This window comes from Taudactylus pleione, unplaced genomic scaffold (assembly GCF_031769625.1).
Source record: "Taudactylus pleione unplaced genomic scaffold, aTauple2 ptg000436l, whole genome shotgun sequence".
Classification (NCBI taxonomy): domain Eukaryota; kingdom Metazoa; phylum Chordata; class Amphibia; order Anura; family Myobatrachidae; genus Taudactylus; species Taudactylus pleione.
In genome coordinates this window covers 9,880,471-9,903,068 of record NW_028284838.1, presented here as the reverse complement: position 1 = coordinate 9,903,068, position 22,598 = coordinate 9,880,471, and the positions used below count along the sequence as shown (strand labels likewise).

Here is a 22,598-nt window from a genome sequence, read left to right as displayed (position 1 = left end):
GAGGCATTATGGATTGGGGGAGGCCCTATTCCCAAAATGATGCACTGTGCCCTGGCACCTAGTGACACCATTGTTGCATCCAATGTAATACCCGAGTACTGGCCATATGTTGTTATATTTGAACAATGGAACCAAATGACTGATTATCCTCCAAACATGATCTGAGGAAGGAATGTTTATATGACAATGACTACCGGCACTTGTATGCCATCACTCATTTTGAAAGCGCTGTACAGTTATCTGTAGCAGATCAAAGCTATAGGAAATTGCATATCTATGCACTATTTGATATTCACAGTCAGTAACTGCAAATGTACTTAAGTGTTTAATACATCGATGAGTCTGGAAATGTTGCTTACACTGTAGGTATAGGTGTAGGTGAATTTGTGCAATGTAGCTGATTGGAAGTAATCTCACTTTTGTGGAACTAATAGTTTTTTTTTATAATTTAGTAACTATGGTATTGTTTTACCTTTTCTTGAAGGTCTAAACAGCTTTGGTTCATTCTACTAAAAAAAAAAAAATTATAATAATTTTTCACTTCCATAACTGTAAGACCGTCCCAGGGCTGGGCCTCATTTATGCAGGGCCACTATGAGCAGAGGGAGGGGCTCTAGACTGCACACCCTAATAGTAATGAAAGGTGCCATCATGCTGAGATTTTAAAGTAACATACACCAAAAACAGAGGGCCTGATTCAGAGCCGGACGCTATTTGAGGACGGTCGTTCTAAAAAAGGGGCCGGATATTTAAATTGAGCGCTCGCTCTTTGCGGTGTGTTGACGCCTCTATGTCTGAGCGAGCGTTCGAAAAATGCGCTCGCTATTTTGTAAAGACGCCCTTTGCCGTTCGCATCACACATCATCTCCAGTATTTATTAGATTAATCGGGAACATCGAAAGGCATCTGAACTGCTCGCAGTGGTTGTGGTAGGATTTTCTTACCGCTATCACTCCGAGCAGTTCAGGCTAAAAGACAACCAAGTGACGTGGTCGATGACGCTCCTTTACTAATTATGCACTCCCATTACATGCCCTTTTGACCGTTAGGCACGCCTGCGTTCGGATCTCCACTCCCCCGTTTTCAAGCACCTTCCCCTGTTACCACCCACAAACGGTACATTCTGTCAATCACATTAGCAGCCCCTCGCTGTTTTACGAGCACACGATTTCCGACCGCAATGACTGGTTTGCGCATGCGCATTACGACCCATATGCATGCGCAGTTGTGCGAACATCGCTCAGAGCGAACGAGCAGCCGCTTACGAGCGGCTCTAAATCAGGCCCTGAGTTGCAGATGCACTATGCGATCATTACTGTTCACATTTAAATGTATTAAATATAATTTCAGAGGTAGTTAGCATATCAATTTAAATGTGAACAGTAATGATCGCATAGTGCATCTGCAACTCTGTTTTTTGTGTATGCCACCATGAGCAGAGGCAGGCCCTGTATAAGTGGCATGAGCTGGGGATTTTGAGCCCCTTCTGTAGATTAGTGCAGAAAGTGTAACTGTCCCAAGTGCAATCTCTGACCACTTTATTAAAATGGGAGGTTGTCGTACTTTCACTTCCTCTACTAAAATATTGCTGGGTTAGCCTCAATTATTGATTAAATTACTCATTCTAAATGAGGGGGTATTGGAACTGTATTTATTACATACTGTATGACACTTTTCCTGTGTGTGAAGCATTTTGTTACATTGATTAGAGTGGGCCTAGATATCTGCTTTTCTGCCAAAGTGCATCGTAATGATGCAGATGTGACCCATTAATGAACAGGACAAAACCTAAAGACCCTCAGCTCTGAGCCAGTGCAGCTTTTGTATACAGCAACCAGCGATACTAAAAATGCACCTTCTGCGCCTAACTGCTCTTCTAGGGCCTGTTTATATTAATATTTGCAAAATCGGGCTGTAACGTATAGCAGCAAATCTCTGTGATAAGAGTAACGTTTTTGGTAGTAGTGTGAGAAAAGGCTGTCCCAGTGATGACTTAGGGCCTGATTCAGAGGCGCTTGCTGTTTGACATTGGAAAAATGCATAGACTCTTGTCGAAGCCGGCAGCGACGAAACGACAGTGGGGGCCATGCTGCGTTTTGGCAGCATGGTCCCCGCTGATGTTATCGCCCGTCGGACCTGCATGCATGCTGACGATGCACGAGAGCACTCATCGTCAGCGACATAGGACCTCATTCAGAGGCGGTCGCAAGAAGCGATCGCTCTCTCTGAATGAGGGCGGGCGCTTCTTTTTTTTTTGGTGCGGCCTCCTGGTCGCAAGCTAAGCTGTGGGTTACCACCCACAGCTTAGCTAGCGACCAGGGTAATGGTCGCGATGGTGATCACCATCGCGACCATCGCATCGGGGCTTGCGACCAGACCCTAAGGTTGGGTCTGGGCACTCGCATGCTCCAGGGAGCTTTCTGCTCTGATGGAGCAGGAAGCTCCTTCACTGATATCACTGATGATGTCAGTGCGTCAGCCCACAAAACGGTAGGCGTTCGTTAAGGAACGCCTCCGTTTTGGAAACCACCCCCCCCAGCCTGCCTACAAAAAGGGGTGAGCTGTCGATCAACAATGACAGCCGCCCCTTTTGTAACGAGCTCTGGAGCGAGAGAGTTTCAGGGCTACCCATCGACCTGGTTGCGAGCACATCGGTGCTTGCGACTGGGTCTGAATGACCCCCATAGTGTGTACACACTGGCGATATGCCCGATATGTCATTCGATCCGCCGAATCGGACGACATATCGGCTAGTGTGTACCCAGCTTAAGGCAGGTGTGGAAAAAAATGCTGCAAAGTAAGAATGCTTTCAAAAATAGAAGTTTCAATAGTTTATTTTTTATCAATTAACAAAATGCAAATTGAATGAACAGAAGAGAAATCTAAATCAACTTCAAAACAAGCACCAATTCTTCTAGGTACATATGCACAAAATGTGTAGGATTATAGCCACTCATACGAAACAGGTGATAATGATCATGATTTTCATATGTAGGTTGAAACACAGGGACTGATTCACTACCGATCGCAACTGTGATTATGCACGCAATCTGACGATTGTTGCAGTACGTGTGTGAAGCGGCCACTGCGATTGGGACTGTGATCGCAGTGACTACGCAGACCCTTCGCAGAGTGATTGACAGGTAGTGCCTTTTGTGGGAGGGGGGTGGTCGGGGAAACTCAGGCATGCCAGTGCATTTGAACGCCGTTGCATGGCCATGCATAAATTATCCACTGCAATGCCGTACGCAGCCTGAGCACTCATAGCGTGCTCTTTGCGCAAGTTTGCGTGAGGCTGCGATGGTACTCGATTGTACTGATGGTTTTACAGTCATACTATCGCAGTTGAACTGTGTGCGTAATCGCTATTGCAACCGCAGTTGCGATCGGTAATGAATCAGGCCCACAGTCATTAACTGAAACAGAAACAACTGTGTAGGAGGCTTAAAACTGAGTGAGGAACAGCCAAACTCTGCTACAAAGGTGAGGTTGTAGAAGACAGTTTCATGTCACAGGTCATACACCGTGGCAAGACTGAGCACAGCAACAAGACAAAAGGTAGTTATGCTACATCAGCAAGGTCTTTCCCAGGCAAAGATTTCAAAGCTAACCGAGGTTTTAATATGTGTTGTTAAAGCTCTTTTGAAGAAGCACCAAGAAACAGGCAACGTTGGGGAACGTAGACGCAGTGGTCGGCCAAGATAAAAGACCCATCATGTTCACTTCCCTTCGAAATCAGAAGAAGTCCAGCAGTAACTTCAGCTCAGAAACTAGTGGGACCCAGGTACACCCATCTACTGTATGGAGAAGTCTGGCCAGAACTGGTCTTCATGGAAGAATTACGGCCAAAAAGCCATACCTTCGATGTGGAAAGGCCAAGCATTCCAACTATGCACGAAAACATAGGAACAAGGGTGCAGAAAAATGGCAGCAGGTACTCTGGACTGATGAGTCAAAATTTGAAATATTTGGCTGTAACAGAATGCAGTTTTTTTGCTGAAGGGCTGGAGAGCGGTACAATAATGAGTGTCTGCAGGCAACAGTGAAGCATGGTGGGACGTTCCTTGCAAGTTTTGGGCTGCATTTCAGCAAATGGAGTTGGGGATTTGGTCAGGATTAATGGTGTCCTCAATGATGAGAAATACAGGCAGATACTTATCCATCATGCAATACCATCAGGGAGGCGTCTATTCGGCTGTATTTTTGGGGTCATTGTCCTACTGCAGAATAACTTTGGAGGTAATGTCATTAAAGACGTTCTTCAGCGTTAAGAAGAACAAGGACTCCTGGAAGTGATGATATGGCCCCCACAGAGCCCTGATCTCAGCATCATCGAGTCTGTCTGGGATTACATGAAGAGAGAGAGAAGGATTTGAGCAAACCTACATCCACAGAAGATCTGTAGTTAGTTCTCCGAGAAGTTTGGAACATCCTCCCTGCCGAGTTCCTTCAAAAAAAAAAAATTTTTATGTTGTTTTGAAGGCAAAGGGTGGTCACACCAAATATTGATTTGATTTAGATTTCTCTTCTGTTCATTCACTTTGCATTTTGTTAATTGATCAAAATAGACTATTAACACTTCTATTTTTGAAAGCATTCTTACTTTGCAGCATTTTTTTCCACACCTGCCTAAAAATTTTGCACAGTACTGCATCATACTTGCCTACCCTCCTGATTTGGTCGGAAATTGTGTGCCACTCCCGACCTCCTGGGAAAGCAGGGAATCCTCCCGGCTGCCGCCCACCCCTCCTATCCCCCCTGCAATTACCATTGAAACCCCGCAGCGGGGGAGCGGTGACGCGATTCGCGCTCAATCGCGTAATTTTGGCGCCGCCCCCTGCTTCACAATGTCTGTAATATCGGCATTGTGTAATCGGGGCGAGGCCAACATTATGTGATTGTGTGGCCCCGCCCCCGCTTCACCCACAAATATTAGTCATCTGGTCAGCCCCGCCTCCTTGTGCTGGCCACACCCCCTGTCATGCCGATCTGGCTGCTCCCTCCCGGAAGGGGCAGCCAGAAAGTCGGCAAGCCTGTACTGTGTATATAAATAATAAGAAATCGCCACAAATGTTGGTGGATAAATTCGTAAAAATATACACTGAAGTGCCAAAAGTTTTGGGATAGCAGTCTGTAAAGGTAGGTGGTGCCACTGTACTGTGACGTTTTGGAAATGCTCAGATCTGCATCAGTTGTAATATGACACAGTGACTCGGCTGCTCATGGCAAGACAATGTGAATTATTGGAGTTTGAATGCGGCTTGATAGTGGATGCCCAATGGATGGGACATTCCATTTCCAAAGTTGTATGGACATTCAACATTCCTTGATCTATGGTGCCACATGTGTACCTGGAATAACACATGGAAGGCATTACCACCAAAAGTGGACAGTACAGTGGCCGACCACTGGTGCTTAATGATCATGACCAGTGGCGTTTGGCTGGAATTGTCCGTGGTAACAGACTGGCTCAAATCATATCCACATCAATGCAGGTGGTACCAGATGCATATCCAGCAAGTCAGTGGAGCGTTCTTCAGCTTCCATGGGATATGGGAGCAGAAGACCCACCAGAATACCCCTGTTAACACTAAGACAACGAACACAGCGCCTCACCTGGCTGGTGACATTGCTAATTGGACCCTGGAGGACTGACACTATGTGGCATTGTCCGATAAGTCACGGTTCCATATGTTTCAGGCTGATGGTAGGTTTTGGGTGTGATACAGACCCCATGAGACCATGGACCCCAGTAGTGATCTAGGTACCGTGCAGGCTTGTGGTGGTTCCATCATGGTGTGGAGTATGTTTACGTGGCATGGGTTTGTCAGCCTGTCCACCTGAACCATTCATTGACCGATGACCACTATGTTGCATTGCTTGATTATCATTTGCAGCCCTTCATAGACTTAATGTACCTGCACAACGATGGAATATTACAGCAGCATAATGCACCATGTCATCGGTCCCAAGTTCTACAGTAGTGGTTCAAAGAGCATTCTAGATTGGTGTGGCCACCACATTCGCCCGACCTGAACCAAATCAAGCATTTATGGGACATGGTGGATAAGTCCATTCGCACCCAAGATCCAGCACCTACAAATATAAGGTAGTTCTTGGAAGCTATCCTGACAGCGTGGGCCAACATCTCTCCAGAGTTCTTCTATTAATTTGTGCAATCGATGTCATATTGAGTTGTTGCACTTTGCGAACTAAAGGGGGTCCTACACGAAACATACAAGGCACCTCTCCGATGTCTTTTGGCACTTCAGTGTACTACTGTAAACAGTTATTTTTTGCACTTATGAGTAGTGTGGTCCTCACTTATCAAAAACTATCAATAATCACCCATCATTGCTGGATCCCATTTACCTTGATACTGTTGCTCTATTGTGCGAATATCCTGATGAAATTGTTCCTCCCACTGATCACTCACAGCTTCAAAATTGTCCAGAAAGAAGTCCAGGTGCGAATGTAAGAAATGTATCTTCAACAACTTATGGCATCCTTTTTGTAGTTATTCAGTAATACCCCTTTTAATCCAGAGCAAAAACCTGGGTTTTTACAGGATCTACCCGGGTCGCAGCTCAGAGTCCCTGAAAATAACCTGGGTCAAGTGACCTGGCAAACCAACCCAGGTAGCTACCAGGTTCGAACCCAGGATGGACCTGGGCAATGGTGCAGTGTAAATGGTGCTACCCTGGTTATCCGATCTGGGCCATGCCTAAAATGAGCTGATTGGTGGCTGTGGAGCAGTCACCTCTCACTTTTTATGATCTCACAAGTTTAGCAGGGCAGACCCAGGTTCAGTGTGAACGGGGCTGACCTGAGAATAACCCAGATCGATGGTGCTGTGTAAATGGTGTCTGACCTGGGTTGGAACCATGTATGAAAACCCAGGTTGGATCCAGGTTTTTGGTTGAAAAGGGGTATAATTCAGCTATCAGCTCTATTGTAGTTTTTTGCTTTTTTATTTTCTAAAAGCCTACCAACCACAGATCCGAAGGATTTCTGTGCAGCTAATTCTGCCGCATTAAGGTCATCTTCGAAGGTTTTGTCTTTTAAAAGTAGTCTAATTTCAGGGCCTACAAATATTGTTTCCTTCAACTTGTCAATTTCCAATTTTGGAAACTGACCTTTTAAATTCTTAAAACCTTCACCCTTTTTGTCCATAGCCTTTACAAAATATTATATGACATCTATTTTATTGTAATTGAGGGAGAAGATCAATTTCAGCTTTCACTAAAGTTGCAAACTTGATATTTTACTTTCTAGGGACAAACTCCTTTCTAAGGGACCAGTCCTTCGCAAAGTAATGCTGCTCTGTTGTATGACTATACCATAAGTAGGAATCGGTATGAATTACCACTGGACGCAAATCCCGACAGCGGCTGCCCGACATGGGTGAAAATCCCGATCGTCCCCAGGTAAGTATTCACTAACCTAACCTCCCCCCTAACCCTAGCCCTCCTTAGGGGTGCCTAACCCTAACCTACCCCCAGTGCCTAACCCTAATCCCCCCTCTAAGTGCCTAAACCTAACCCCCCCTTCCCTGCCGCCTAAACCTAAGTTCTCCGGGGGGGTGCCTAACCCTAAGTCCCTCCTGGGGGTGCCTAACCCTAACTCTCCCTCCACCTAGCCTAACCCTAACCTCCCTGGGGGGTGTCTGCAGTGGTGCTCGGCATCTCTTCGATCGGGATGCCGGGCGCCGGTCTCCCGGCATCGGTAAAATGACAGGCGTCTAGATTTAGATGCCTGTCATTTAACCCTCGCCGGGATAAAGAAGTCGGGAAGCCGGCCGTCGGGATTACATCCGCCGGCTTCCCGACTGCATATCCATAAGCACAGAAAACTATAATACTTAGTAAGACTATCCTGCAGTCCAAAGAACAAACCAATATCTTTCAAATCACCACAGATTTGCCAGAAAAAATATATTAACGTTGATGGCATTTAACATGTTTGACATGGCATTGTAAGTTTCTTTCATAGCTACCGAATGAGCCACTGGTACCAATGGTTTGGTATTCCCATTATGTAATGACACAGTGTCACAACCTGCTGCAATACCACTCTCCTACCAGTGGTGCTGCTCTTCCCATTGGTACCTGTCCAGAATATTTGAGCTTGTTTAGTTCCATGGCCTTCTGTGATTCTGCAACCTGGGATAATATCCTAATTAAGCAGCTGTGGACTGCACCTGAGTCTGCCTGATTTATACCTGCTTCACGGTGCTTCCCTTGTCGAATCATAATGTCAAAACCTGCGTTTCAGATCCCAAGTGTCAGCAGTTCCAAGTCTGATGCTTATTCTGTCCTCTTGTTCCAGGCTTCAGTCACTACTTGTTCCTGTATGTCCACAAGACCCCTGCTTCACATTACTCCCTGCTTCACAGCAAGTATTCAGCTTTCATTATAGTTTCTGCATCACTGCAAGTATACAGCATTCATTTCAAGTGTCAGCATCACTGCAAGTATTCAGCATTCATTTTGTGCTTTTGCTCCACGCTTCAGTCACTACCTGTTCCTATATGTCTGCAAGGTTTCTGCATCATACTACTCCCTGCTTCACAGCAAGTCTTCAGCTTTCATTACAGTGTCATCCTCACTGCAAGTATTCAGCATTCATTACAAGTGCCTATTCCCCTGCAATTGCTCTGTTACACTTAAGTGCCTGTCTATCTACAGTGACTTTACATCACAGACAGTGATCTGCATTCATCAGAGGCTATATGAGTGTATCTACAGTATTTCTCCATTGTGTTATCTACAGTAACTGCTTCAGCAATTGCCCAGTTCTTTTTTACCAAGTGCCTATCTATCTACAGTGACTCTGCATCACAGCCAGTGTTCTGCATTCATCAGAGGCTCTATTAGTATATCTCCTTGATACATTGTGTTATCTACAGTAACTGCTTCAGCAGTTGTCCAGTTATACCAAGTGCCTGGTTATCAACAGTACTATGCTAGCATTCCTTTGGCTGCAGGTGTTTGGTCTCTCTGTTCTGGATTGGTAGTGAGGGCTAATGCTGAGTTCAGGTTCTAGTTCTAGTTCTGTCTTCAGTGTGCAGGTTCCAGGTCCCTGCGTCTTTATATCATTGCACAGACCTGAGTCCCTCATTCCTGAGTTCCTGCTTCCAGCTGTAGCTTATCCAGTCCTGTGTTTCCTGAGGTCTTGTGTCCCTGAGTTCCCAGTAGTGGGTGCCAGCTAAACGTTCCAGGTTCTGGGGTTGAGTTAATCATGATCTGTTCCAGGTCATTCTACCCCAGATTCCTGCTCTGTACTCAGGGACAGTTTGTGGTCTAGTGACCTGCCCCGATACCTGTGGTTACAAAGTGCTTTGTCCCTGTTTCCCACACAGTTGATCTGCACTAATCAATGTTATCCTGGATTCTACTATTATTGTGGATTCTGTGATTCTTGAAAGACACCTGGGTTGGAAATATGTGTTTTCACATAATAAGCATTTAAACAATACATATTGTGTATCGGAAAGATAGATTGCATTTTTACAAATAATCTCAAGGTATAGTTATGTAGAAAGATACCTGGTTCGATTCCAGACAGCATTGTACATTTTTAAGCATTTTCAAGCGTTTAAGATATTTTTGTTTGTATCTAAAAAGAACATTTTTTAGTGTTGTATTCTGAATCAACATATAAAAGTTAACTGAGCAGTTTTCATCCATGTTTCCGACACCTTGTTGACTAGAGTAATCATTAAAAGTTTAAAAGTGTACTTGCCATTGATTATGTTTGATCTGTTTGCCAAGTAAAGTTGGGAAATTATTAATAAATGCTATTGGTCCTTTTATGACTGTACACACTGTGTAGCGCTCGATTGGAAATGGACAGACAGGGAGTGATCAGAAAAGCTCATTCTCGCCCACTTTATACCATACTTGCTTAATTTTATTTTCTCCTTCCCGGGGGGCGGGGCCTGATGGGTCGCATCGTTAAGCCCCGCCTTATTCATGGGAATTTGCCATGATTGGCGCAAATTTAAATAGGGGAGGAGCTAAATTACGCAAATAATGAATAATCACGTCATTAAGCCCCGCCCCCTACACGGGGACATGCGATCACCGCAGAAATTCTCCCCATTCTGCCCACTTCACTAGGGAGTGGGCAGAATGTAGGAGAAGTGCCTACCCTTCCAGGTGTGCTGGAGGTTACCCAAAAAATCGGGAGCCTCCCGCGAATTCCGAGAGGGAGGGTAGGCATGTATGCTTTATACTAATATGGAACTCTAATGCCATCTGAGCATGTTCCAAAAAAAATGTTCTATAGAATATATAGTTCCAGTGATGATATGCAATATTCTGTAGTTTGTTTACTAACTCAGAACATATTTGTCATACTTACAGTATATAACAAAAAACATGTGAAAAGTGCCCTTTACACATTTTTGCCAAAATGAGCTTGATACACTAGCACCCCAGCCCTGTGCAGTCGTCTGCCCCTTTGGTAAATGTCACCATCTCAGGGCCTGATTCAGCAAGGAATCCAGTTGCTTTTATGCACGCAATCGATCGATTGTTGCGTACTGTGCATGCATCGTAGTGCGCGTGCGCAAACTGGCCACTGCGATCGGGACAGTGATCTCAGAGGAGACGCAGACCCATGGCAGAGTGATTGACAGGAAGTGCCGTTTGTGGGTGGTGACGGGGGGTGGTCGGGTGAACGCAGGCATACCAGTGCATTTCAACACCGTTGCATGGGCATGCATAAATTGGCCACTGCAATACCAGACGCAGCCTGAGGCCTCATAGCGTGGGCTGAAGTAAGCAATTCATGATTAAGGTCTGGGCTTCATTATCTGTCCGATGTTACTCGATGTTACCAATTGTTTCTCTATGTTGGCCAAGTATACGGATGTGAGTAAGGGGAAGTGGGTGTTCTTATGTCAGACTGCGATCGCAATGCGAATACAAACATTTACATGTCACCCCTGATTTTAGAAACTGCGTTTCGTACGTATAAGCAGAATAGTGAATCATAGTGAATCAGGCCCTCCGTCCATTAATGTGTGTTTTTGGAGGTTTTTTGCACAAATAGACATGTACGGTTATTTAGTGCATGCCTCCATAACTAACCTCTAACTTACAAAAAAGAATCTGCCATGCTAAATGATAGGTATACTATAATAAACTTAATTTATTTCCTTTTAACTTCCAATTTAAAATAAAGACATACACCTCAGTCCACCCCCTTCCTCGTCGCTGTATTACTTACCCCTTTCCTGGCGCAGTGGTCTCCTCTTTGGCTGGTCTGTACAGTAGCTGCAGAGGAAGCGGTTGGGGGGGAAAGGCCACAGCTCCTATTGCACATGACACAGACAGGACAGTTTAAGTCAATATATAATATATGTTATCTGCTCCCACCAAAACAGCAAACTAGCAGCCCTGTACCATGGTTACCCTGGGGCAGCACAGCTGGCAGTTACAATACTGGCAGTTTCACAAGAAATGAATAGATGTTCCTTAAGTGGAATTTTACAATACCTTTATTTTAACACCTCCTACTTTTTTGTAAAAGGGGTTTATTTACTAAAGGTCAGGTTCTAAAACCCAGCTCTTCTGATCATGCTTGTACCCGAACTTTAAAAGGGCAATGCTTTTACTAGAACACTAATAAAAACATTTGGCCTGATTCAGACCCGCTCGCAAGCGCCTAGCGCTTGCATGCGGGTCGATGGCCGGGCAGTGCTCGTGCGCGAGCCCCGGAGCGAGAAATCACTCGGTCCGGCGCTCGCATCCAATAGGGGCGGCAGTCGATGTTGATCGACAGCTCGCCCCATTTGGTAAGCGGGTTGGGGAGGGGGGTGGCTGGCCAAATGGAGGCGTTCCCGAAGGAACGCCTGCCATTTGGTTGGAGTCCTACTGACATCACGAGTGATGTCAATAGTGAGCTAATAGAGCTGGAAGCTCACTGGGGCTTGTGGCAGATGAGACCCTACTAAAGGGTCTCATCGCAAGCCTGATGGTCGCGACCATCGCGACCATCACCTGGTTGCTAGTAAAAAATGTGGGTGGTCACCCACAACTTAGCGAGCAGATAGGAGGCCGGCTCCCAAAAATAAAAAAGCCGCCCTGATTCAGAGCGAGCTTTCTGAAAGAGCGTCTGGTTCTGAATCAGGGCCATTGCCGTTTTAAATTTTGGACATAAACCCGATCGGAAGGGTTGGGTTTTACCCCTAAAATGTCAGAGGATTGCGAGGCCCCGCATTTATATTCTGTATTCATGCTAAAAATAATAATGAAACAAGCTTTTCTGCTCCATATGAATATTTTGTTGAGTTCAGTGCCACTTTAATATACTGAGTATATCTTTTTTTAACTTGTAGGAAGCGTCGTCGAGTCATGAATATAACCAGAGAATGATCCTGCTGTATGGCGTGGGAAGAGAGCGAGCCGAGGCCAGGCATCAGCTTCGTAAATTAACCAAAGATCTCTTGAAGATTTTGAATACAAGTGGCACAAGTGACTCTGCTGGTAAATCATTTTATTGTATCTATTAACATAATATATTCCATGGTGTATGAAAGGAGATCATTTCTGTTCTTCATTTCTACAGAAGTGTCCACATATTCCTTGCACGTTAAACAGCCTTCTAGTCAGACCATGCCGTGGCGTCACTCAGTAGCATTGAGCGTCTTTTCTTGCGACTTTTTACCTTCAAATTCGTCTTATTCGCAAAGGCGCAGTTGAAGGTAAAAAGTTGCATGAATAAGACGTAGTTCAAGGTTAAAAGCCAATATACGCTTGGCGCTACAGAGTTGCAAAGCGCACATGCGTTATGTATGTTTAACGCGACATGTAAGGCATGGAGGTAAGATGTCCGTGGGCACATCTGTACGCTAGCTCGGAGATGGACAAATCTCTTTATGGTCTCTTCCATGTCTGTTTTCTGCTTTGTGTCATTTACCGATTTATATTTATTATCGCTTGGAATTTTTATGTGTAAGGCTAGAAAACCAGAACCAAGGAATTCTACTTTATAAGGAAAGGAGGACCAGGACATTAAAGTAAAGACTGGTCTTCTAAATGAGGGAAAAGTTGGTAGGTATGTACTGTCTGCACTAACATACTATTACAGTACATTCGCTTTTTTTATCAATAATTATTGAAAATATTTAAAAAATTTCAATGGGAGGGGGCACAGAAAAGAAAAAAGGGAGGTGAAAGGGGTTAACCAGGGAAACCATCCATAGAATACAGAAAGTTCAAACCTCATAGCATCATGTTAAAAAGTAATAAGCCATGACAGAATAAAATATAACTGGAGCAGGAAAACAATCATAACATTAAGATGAATTGCTTTCATTTAAACTAAACTAAAGAGTTTTATGCAGTAGGGAGACCATCACCATCAGTAACCTATTCGTGCCATGCAAACCACTTCATAATGATGATGAGTTAGGTATGAAAGCAGTTTCCATGTCGAAGTGATAGCGGATCTTGTGGAAAACTTTATTAACCGCTTAACTGACAATTTAAAAAAAAAAAAAACACGCTCCGAAATTGTCTTTTATGATTGAATTTGATCAAGGACAACATTTTAAAACTTATCCAACACAATTTAAAAAAAAAGAAATAGTTTAAACACAGTACACCAAAAAATAGCAAATTTTATGGTATAATGTATTGATGGCTATTGACCGCAGCTGTACCGTCGATGGTCAATAGGCCAACTATCGATAAAAATCATTGATTAAGACTGTAGCTACCGATGTTTCATTAATACTATATGGGTGTGTGTGTGTGTATATATCTATATATTAGGGGTGTGCACCGGCCACTTTTCGTGTTTTGTGTTTTGGTTTTGGATCTGGATTGGTTTTGCCAAAACCACCCTTCCGTGTTTTGGGTTCTGGGTTTTGTGTTTTGGATCTGTATTTTTTTGAAAAAAAGCATAAAAACAGCTAAAATCACAGAATTTGTGGGTTTTTCTGCTCCTATGCTATTATTAACCTAAATAACCTTAATTTCCACTCATTTCCAGTCTATTCTGAACACCTCACACCTCACAATAGTGTTTTTATGTCCAAAAGGTTGCATCGAGGTAGCTGGATGACTATGCTAAGAGATACGAGTGGGCGTCACAAACACGTGGTCCATCTAGGAGTGGCACTGCAGTGGCAGACAGGATGGCAGTTTGAAAAACTAGGCCCCAAACTATACATAATGCAAAGAATAAAAAGAGGTGCAAGATGGAATTGTCCTTGGGCCCTCCCACCCACCCTTATGTTGTATAAACAGGACATGCACACTTTAACAAACCAAACATTTCAGCACCAGGGTCTGCCACACGACTGTGGCTGAAATGATTGGTTCGTTTGGGCCCCCACAAAACAAGCTGGCAATTAATCTGTCCCTGCACAAACTGGCTCTACGGAGGCAAGATGTCTTCCTCATCCTCCTCATCCACCGATTCCTCACCCTCTTCAGTGTTGTGTACATCCTCATCCTCACAGAGTATTAATTCGTCCCCGCTGGAACCACAGGTCCCTCTGTACGTTCTGGAGGCTGGTCTCCCTGGAAGAGTTGATAATTCATTTTATGAACATCATCTTCTCCACATTTTGTGGAAGCAACCTCCTACGCCTTTCGCTGACAAGGTTCCCGGCTGCACTAAACACTCTTTCGGAGTACACACTGGAGGGGGGGCAACTCAGGTAAAATAGAGCCAGTTTGTACAGGGACCTCCAAATTGCTTCTTTTTCCTGCCAGTACAGGTACGGACTGTCTGACATGCCTACTTGGATGCTGTCACCGATGTAATCCTTTAACAGACAGACGCACGCTTGTCGCTGCTGCTTTGAGGATGCAAGTGCAGCTACAGCCCACACAATTCACAAAGACAGAAAAAAAAAGAAGAATATTTTTGTTTGTGTAGCACACTTTGAGGGTGTCACCACCCTTTAACAGACAGACGCACGCTTGTCGCTGCTGCTTTGAGGATGCAAGTGCGGCTACATCGCACACAAGTCACAAACACATTAAAAAAATAGTTTTTTATTTTTTGGAGCACTTTGAGAGTTACACCACCCTTTAACAGACAGACGCACGCTTGCCGCTGCTGCTTTGAAGATGCAAGTGCGGCTACAGCCCACACAATTCACAAAGACAGAAAAAAAAAGAACAATATTTTAATTGTTTGTGTAGCACACTTTGAGGGTGTCACCACCCTTTAACAGACAGACGCACGCTTGTCGCTGCTGCTTTGAGGATGCAAGTGCGGCTACAGCCCACACAATTCACAAAGACAGAAAAAAGAAGAATATTTTTATTGTTTGTGTAGCACACTTTGAGGGTGTCACCACCCTTTAACAGACTGACGCACTCTTGTCGCTGCTGCTTTGAGGATGCAAGTGCGGCTACAGCCCACACAATTCACAAAGACAGAAAAAAAAAGAAGAATATTTTTATTGTTTGTGTAGCACACTTTGAGGGTGTCACCACCCTTTAACAGACAGACGCACGCTTGTCGCTGCTGCTTTAAGGATGCAGGTGCAGCTACAGCCCACACATTTCTCAAAGACAGAAAAAAAAAAACAATATTTTTATTGTTTGTGTAGCACACTTTGAGGGTGTCACCACCCTTTAACAGACAGACATACGCTTGTCATTGCTGCTTTAAGGATGCAGGTGCGGCTACAGCCCACACATTTCACAAAGACAGAAAAAAAAAGAACAATATTTTTATTGTTTGTGTAGCACACTTTGAGGGTGTCACCACCCTTTAACAGACAGACGCACGCTTGTCGCTGCTGCTTTAAGGATGCAGGTGCGGCTACAGCCCACACATTTCACAAAGACAGAAAAAAAAAAAGAACAATATTTTTATTGTTTGTGTAGCACACTTTGAGGGTGTCACCACCCTTTAACAGACAGACGCACGCTTGTCGCTGCTGCTTTAAGGATGCAGGTGCGGCTACAGCCCACACATTTCTCAAAGACAGAAAAAAAAAACAATATTTTTATTGTTTGTGTAGCACACTTTGAGGGTGTCACCACCCTTTAACAGACAGACATACGCTTGTCACTGCTGCTTTAAGGATGCAGGTGCGGCTACAGCCCACACATTTCACAAAGACAGAAAAAAAAAGAACAATATTTTTATTGTTTGTGTAGCACACTTTGAGGGTGTCACCACCCTTTAACAGACAGACGCACGCTTGTCGCTGCTGCTTTAAGGATGCAGGTTCGGCTACAGCCCACACATTTCACAAAGACAGAAAAAAAAAAAGAACAATATTTTTATTGTTTGTGTAGCACACTTTGAGGGTGTCACCACCCTTTAACAGACAGACGCACGCTTGTCGCTGCTGCTTTGAGGATGCAAGTGCAGCTACAGCCCACACAATTCACAAAGACAGAAAAAAAAAGAATATTTTTATTGTTTGTGTAGCACACTTTGAGGGTGTCACCACCCTTTAACAGACAGACGCACGCTTGTCGCTGCTGCTTTGAGGATGCAGGTGGAATCTAGACGGGATTTGGAACCGGGGACACACTACCTCCATCAATTGTCTAAATCCCACTGCACTAATGGCGGATACCGGACGCACGTCTAACACCAACATAGCAGTCAAGGCCTCAGTAATACGTTTTGCTTCAGGATGACTGCTGTCGTACTTCATCCTCATCGCTAGGGACTGTTGGAGGGTCAATTGTTTAGTAAAAGTAGTGATGTTCCTACTCCCTCTCGGGGTTGATGAACAACTCCCAGCAGCAGCAACAGCACTAGGAAGATATATACGTGCGGCTAAAGCGCACACAAACACAGAAAATATTTTTTTATTTTTGCTGGAGAGTAGTGCACTTTGTGGGTTACACCACTCTTTAAGAAATGAGCCAGCCGGCTCTTTACTTATGGGACACAGGCGCACGCTTGGCGCTGCTCCTTTGTTGATGTACGTGCAGCCACAGTGCACACAATTCACAAACACAGAAAATAATTTTTTTTTTGGTTTGGACTGTAGTGTACTTTGGGGGTTACAGCACCCTTTAACGGTCAAGCCAGCCGGCCCTTTACTTATGACACAGGCGCACGCTTGGCACTACTTTGTTGATGCACGTGCGCCTACTGCGCACACAATTCACAAACACAGAAAATAATTTTTTTTTTGGTTTGGACTGGAGTGTACTTTGGGGGTTACAGCACCCTTTAACGGTCAAGCCAGCCGGCCCTTTACTTATGACACAGGCGCACGCTTGGCACTACTTTGTTGATGCACGTGCGGCTACTGCGCACACAATTCACAAACACAGAAAATAATTTTTTTTTTGGTTTGGACTGGAGTGTACTTTGGGGGTTACAGCACCCTTTAACGGTCAAGCCAGCCGGCCCTTTACTTATGACACAGGCGCACGCTTGGCACTACTTTGTTGATGCACGTGCGGCTACTGCGCACACAATTCACAAACACACAAAAAATATTATTTTTTTAGCACTTGGGGGGAGCACCCCTGATGGACAGAGCACCCCCTGGACAACACTACAGCACCCCTTTAGGACTGGGACACTGCACAGGACTTTGGAGTGGACACAGCCCCTATGGAGAACTGACTGCACAACACAGTCCAGCCAGCCCCTATGGACTTTGAAGTAGTGGACACATGTCCTATTAACAACAGCAGCACAGCACAACACAGCCAGCCCCTATGGACTTTGAAGTAGTGGACAACAGCAGCACAGCACAGCACAACACTACTCTGAACTACACTACACTACACTACACAGCCCAGCCAGCCCTAACTCCCACCCTCCCTCTTCACTGTCCACAGCCGAGTGAAAAAATGGCGCCGACGCAGGTACCTTATATAGGATCCAAAACCCGCGAGACTCGGAAGGCGGGATGATGACGTTTTGCCTCGATTTCAGATCCGAGTCAGGCGGGAAAAGTCGAGCCTGACTCGGATCTGCCTCGGATCGGGGGGGCTCGGGGGGGTTCGGATTTCAGAAATCCGAACCCGCTCACCCCTAATATATATATATATATATATATATATATGTGTGTGTGTGCATGTATATACAGTCAGGTCCATAAATATTGGGACATTGACAGAATTTTCATATTTTGGCCTCTATTCACCACCACAATGGCTTTGAAATGAAACAAACAAGATGTGCGTTAAATGCAGACTTTCAGATTTAATTTGAGGGTAATTACATCCAAATCAGGTAAACGGTGTAGGAATTACAACGGTTTCTATATGTGCCTTCCACTTTTTAAGGGGCCAAAAGTAATGGGACAAACTAAACAATCCTAAATCTAACTTTCACTTTTAATACTTTGTTGCAAATCCTTTGCAGGCAATTACAGCCTGAAGTCTGGAACACATAGATATCACCAGACGCTGGGTTTCATCCCTGGTGATGATCTGTCAGGCCTCTACTATTTCTTCACCAGGGCAATATTTCTTCTGTCGTCCACCACAGTTGTTTTCCGTGGTCTTCCAGGTCTTTTGGTGTTGCTGAGCTCTCCGGTGCATTCTTTCTTTTTAAGAATGTTCCAAACAGTTGATTTGGCCACACCTAATGTTTTTGCTCTCTCTGATGGGTTTGTTTTGATTTTTCAGCCTAATGATGGCTTGCTTCACTGATAGTGACAGCTCTTTGGATCTCATATTGAGAGTCGACAGCAACTGATTCCAAATGCAAATGTCACCCCTAGAATCAACTCCAGACCTTTTACCTGCTTAATTGATAATGAAATAACGAGGGAATAGCCCACACCTGTCCATGAAATAGCTTTTGAGTTGATAGTCCCATTACTTTTGGCCCTTTAAAAAGTGGGAGGCACATGTAGAAACCGTTGTAATTCCTACACCATTCACCTGATTTGGATGTAATTACCCTCAAATTAAATCTGAAAGTCTGCAGTTAAAGCACATCTTGTTTGTTTCATTTCAAAGCCATTGTGGTGGTGAATAGAGGCCAAAATATGAAAATTCTGTCAGTGTCCCAATATTTATGCACCTGACTGTATGTGTATATATATATATATATATATATACACACACACACACACATATATATATATATATATATATATATATATGTGTGTGTATGTATATATATATATATAATGTATATACACACACATACATACAGATGTAGTCACGCTCAGCTATGCTGCGATGCGCTCGCGGGATACTTATAGGTAAAGCATCTGATTTTGATGCATTCAACTTATAGAAAGATGCCTTACTACTGTATGTATAGCCATCTAATAACTCATGGAAACATGGACATGAGGGCCTGATTTAGACCCGCTCGCAAGCGGGTCGATGGTGCCCTAGTGCGCACACGCACGACGGAGGGAGCTCCGTCGTGCGCATGCGCGAGACCCGCATAGCGACAGCCAAGCTGTCGCTATGGGTCTCGCACCGAAGGGGGCGTGCTGTCGATGGTGAGTGACAGCACACCCCCTTTGGTGGGCGTGCCGGGGGCGTTGCTGCCCAGATGGAGGCGTTCCCATGGGAACACCTACCGTCTGGGGCCGGCCCCACTGACATCACTAGTGATGTCAGTGGGAGTGCTTTTGGCTCTGATAGAGCCAAAAGCACTCCAGGGCTTGTGGCAGCGAGACCCTACCGCAGGGTCTCGTCGCAAGCCCAATGGTCGCGATGGTCTTGACCATTGCGACCATCTTGTTGGCCGCTCGCATAAGCTGTGGGTGGTCACCCACAGCTATGCGACCGGCCAGGAGGCCGCTCCATTTTTAGGTAGGAGGGCCCTGATTCAGAGCGAGCGCTCTGGTCAGAGCGTCCGGCTCTGAATCAGGCCCTGAGGTCAGAGGCTCTGTAGCAAAAAAAAGAATATTGTCTGCAAACAGGCAGAGTTTGTGAGTCAGTTTCCCTACAGTCCCGCTTGGAAAACCAACAGAATAATGAATTTTAGCAGCCAGAGGTTCAATCCCGGCGGATGAAATACCGACGCCGGTAGCTGAAGATCCCGACTAAGGTAAGTAACACTCCTAACCCTCCCCTTCCTTAGGGGTGCCTAACCCTAACCTAACCTCCCCTTCCCCTAGCCTAAACCTAACCCTAACGGGGGGTGCCTAACCCTAAATCCACCCTGGAGTGCCTAATTTTGCAACAGCAATCTCCAGTGAATACTAGTAAGACTGTTCCAAGGGAAAAGGGTGCTGGGCGGTGGAATGAACTTTTAGAAACGGTAAACTTGGAACCTGGTAATTAACCAGTTGTGCCAGGAAGGTTGCTGCCTCATAAAATAATTGATCAAATTATGATCCAATGTTTTTGATGTGGTGGCTTGGGCCATGTTGCTGCTAATTGTCCAATTACTGCTGAGCCTATGCGATGTAATACTGCTTATGTGGATCGCAGAGTATCTTTCTTTGCTCAAGTAACCTGCAACACAGACCGACCGGCTGAGACAGATAAACAAATGTGTATAATTACTATAGAAAGCAAATGAGTAGAGGCCCTGTTAGATTCTGGATCCCTTAAAATGTCAGGGAAATACTGTTGATATAAACTGTGTACATGGGGATACTCTGCATTATGATACTTCTGAAGAGAATATAGAAGCACAATGTGGTCCCACTTTAGTCACTGTGGGATTAGTTCCTTTTTTTGGTGTACTGTATGAAGCTTTATTGGGTAGAGACTTTTCCCACTTCTGAAAGCTGTGGGAAACCCAATTTATTACAGAAGTAAAAAACCCAGACCTGTTTTATTAATGTTACTGATACAGGGGCAGTAGGAATGTTCCCCAAGTCTGAAGTGTCTCCTTTTCCAAGCATGAATAGGGTATCAGAAAATGAGGAGAGCAGCAGTGGAGCGCAGAATGATGTACCCCATACTGAAGTAGAAAATGTAGTTGAACCAGTTGACTGGATGTTTGATCTTGAAGTAAAAAGATATATTTGCCTAAGAACAGTTAAAAAAGATCCTACTTTGGTAAAGACCATAGAGAGACTGTAAAAGTGGTTGATGGAAACCCAGTAGAACCTGACAGTACATAGGAGTATGTCAGGAATTGTTGAATCAATGTCCAAGAAAGTAGACAATATTGTGGAACAATTGTTACATTGAGAACTAATAGGGTATACTATTCAAGGCATGGGGAGAAGGAATCCCTGAACAGAAAAAAATGAGTTCTAAAACTGCCAATAGGGGAATATATGGCGCTGTGCATGAAAATGTACCAACAAATAAAAAACTAAGAGACACCCAAATTAAATTTCAAGTTTATATTTGTATTATATCTTGGAAAAGGCACAGTACGAGTCATATAACATAGTTATGTAAGAACAGTTTATGAAGTGAAGGATTCTTATGGAAATTATGCATTACTGAGATTTCATGCAGTGAAAGGGAAATCTGCGTAGCAGACAGTTTCCACAGTTATGTTGTGAAACAAGGAAGCCAAAATTAGAATGTCAGTAACCACTTGACCGGGAAACAGGCATGTTGTACCTGTATTTCACTCGTGGAAGCTGTGTCTTTCTTTTTTTCTAAATATTTTATTGGAGAACTGCATATAAAAACAGATTATACATATATTACAACACAAATATGTGTGTGAAAAGTTACATCCATAGCAGCATTAATACAAAAATCACACATCATATTACAGGAAACAAAAGAAGTGAGAGAACCGCACATAGGGCCTGATGTAGACCCGCTCGCTAGATTTGGCTGCTCGCTCCCAGCGTATGGAAATTCAGCTAAGTGACGTCAAAGCAGCCGCTCGCTCGGCAAGGCATAAGCACGCCCACTATGTCTTGGCGAGCTATCACTTTGTGTTTACAGATGCCCACCAGCCTGTCCTTAGCCGCCCACTAGTGTACATCATCTCCAGGAAGTATATTCAACCATCGGTACATCGGGTTCCATTGGATCTGACCACAGCGCTTGCGTTTGACTGTACCCTACCGCAAGCACTGCGAGGACTTCAGTGTATTATTCAAGCAGGTGACGTGTACTATGACGCTGCCTGTTAATTATGCATGCCCCAGAAATGGCGTGAAAACACTCTGGCACGCCTGCGTCCGCAACTCCACTCCCCATTACTACTGCCCTGCCCCTGTTACCAGCCACAAACGGCTTCACCTATCACTCATTCCACTGGGCTGTCTTTGCAGGGCGAGCGAGCAAAATCCGATCGCTTGTACTAGTTTTTACACGCGCACTGCAAACTACACGCATGTGCACATTAGCGAACATCGTCTGCAACGAGCCGCCGCTTGCTAGCGAGATGGTCCAAATAAGGCCCATAGTCCACTGAACATATAGTAGGTGGGTGCTCCAAAATGGGGGATGTCCCATTGAGATAACCTCTAAGTTGTACCAGGAGGGTGTCCTTTACCAGGGAGGGTAGAGTACATATATACAGTAACCATGCTGCAAAGAATTTCTCAGCCCTTTGTTCTTTACATCTCTAGCCAATCCATATGAAACAGGTAAGAAATACATGGCATTAGCAAAGATAGTGTCAAGGGATCGGAGGAGACGTATTAGATTAAAATGGTTTGCTTCCCCGTAGCAGCAAGTTTGGCTAATAAAATACGTTGTCCCAAAGGAGGCTTAGGGCCTGATTCAGAGCCGAACGCTCTTTGA

The 22,598-nt window shown here is 44.6% G+C and overlaps 2 protein-coding genes across 2 annotated transcripts in view; one reads left to right on the top strand and one right to left on the bottom strand.

Annotated features, from left to right (window-relative positions):
* P2RY12 (purinergic receptor P2Y12) overlaps positions 1-7,173 on the bottom strand; it is a 30,863-nt gene extending 23,690 nt beyond the window's left edge. Inside the window, exon 1 of the mRNA XM_088447659.1 lies at positions 6,990-7,173. Coding sequence (XP_088303785.1) covers positions 6,990-7,173 — 184 coding nt within the window. The remainder of the gene's footprint in view (positions 1-6,989) is intronic.
* The window catches only part of MED12L (mediator complex subunit 12L), a 709,720-nt gene that overhangs the window by 418,279 nt on the left and 268,843 nt on the right, over positions 1-22,598 (top strand). Inside the window, exon 16 of the mRNA XM_088447707.1 lies at positions 12,347-12,494. Coding sequence (XP_088303833.1) covers positions 12,347-12,494 — 148 coding nt within the window. The remainder of the gene's footprint in view (positions 1-12,346; positions 12,495-22,598) is intronic.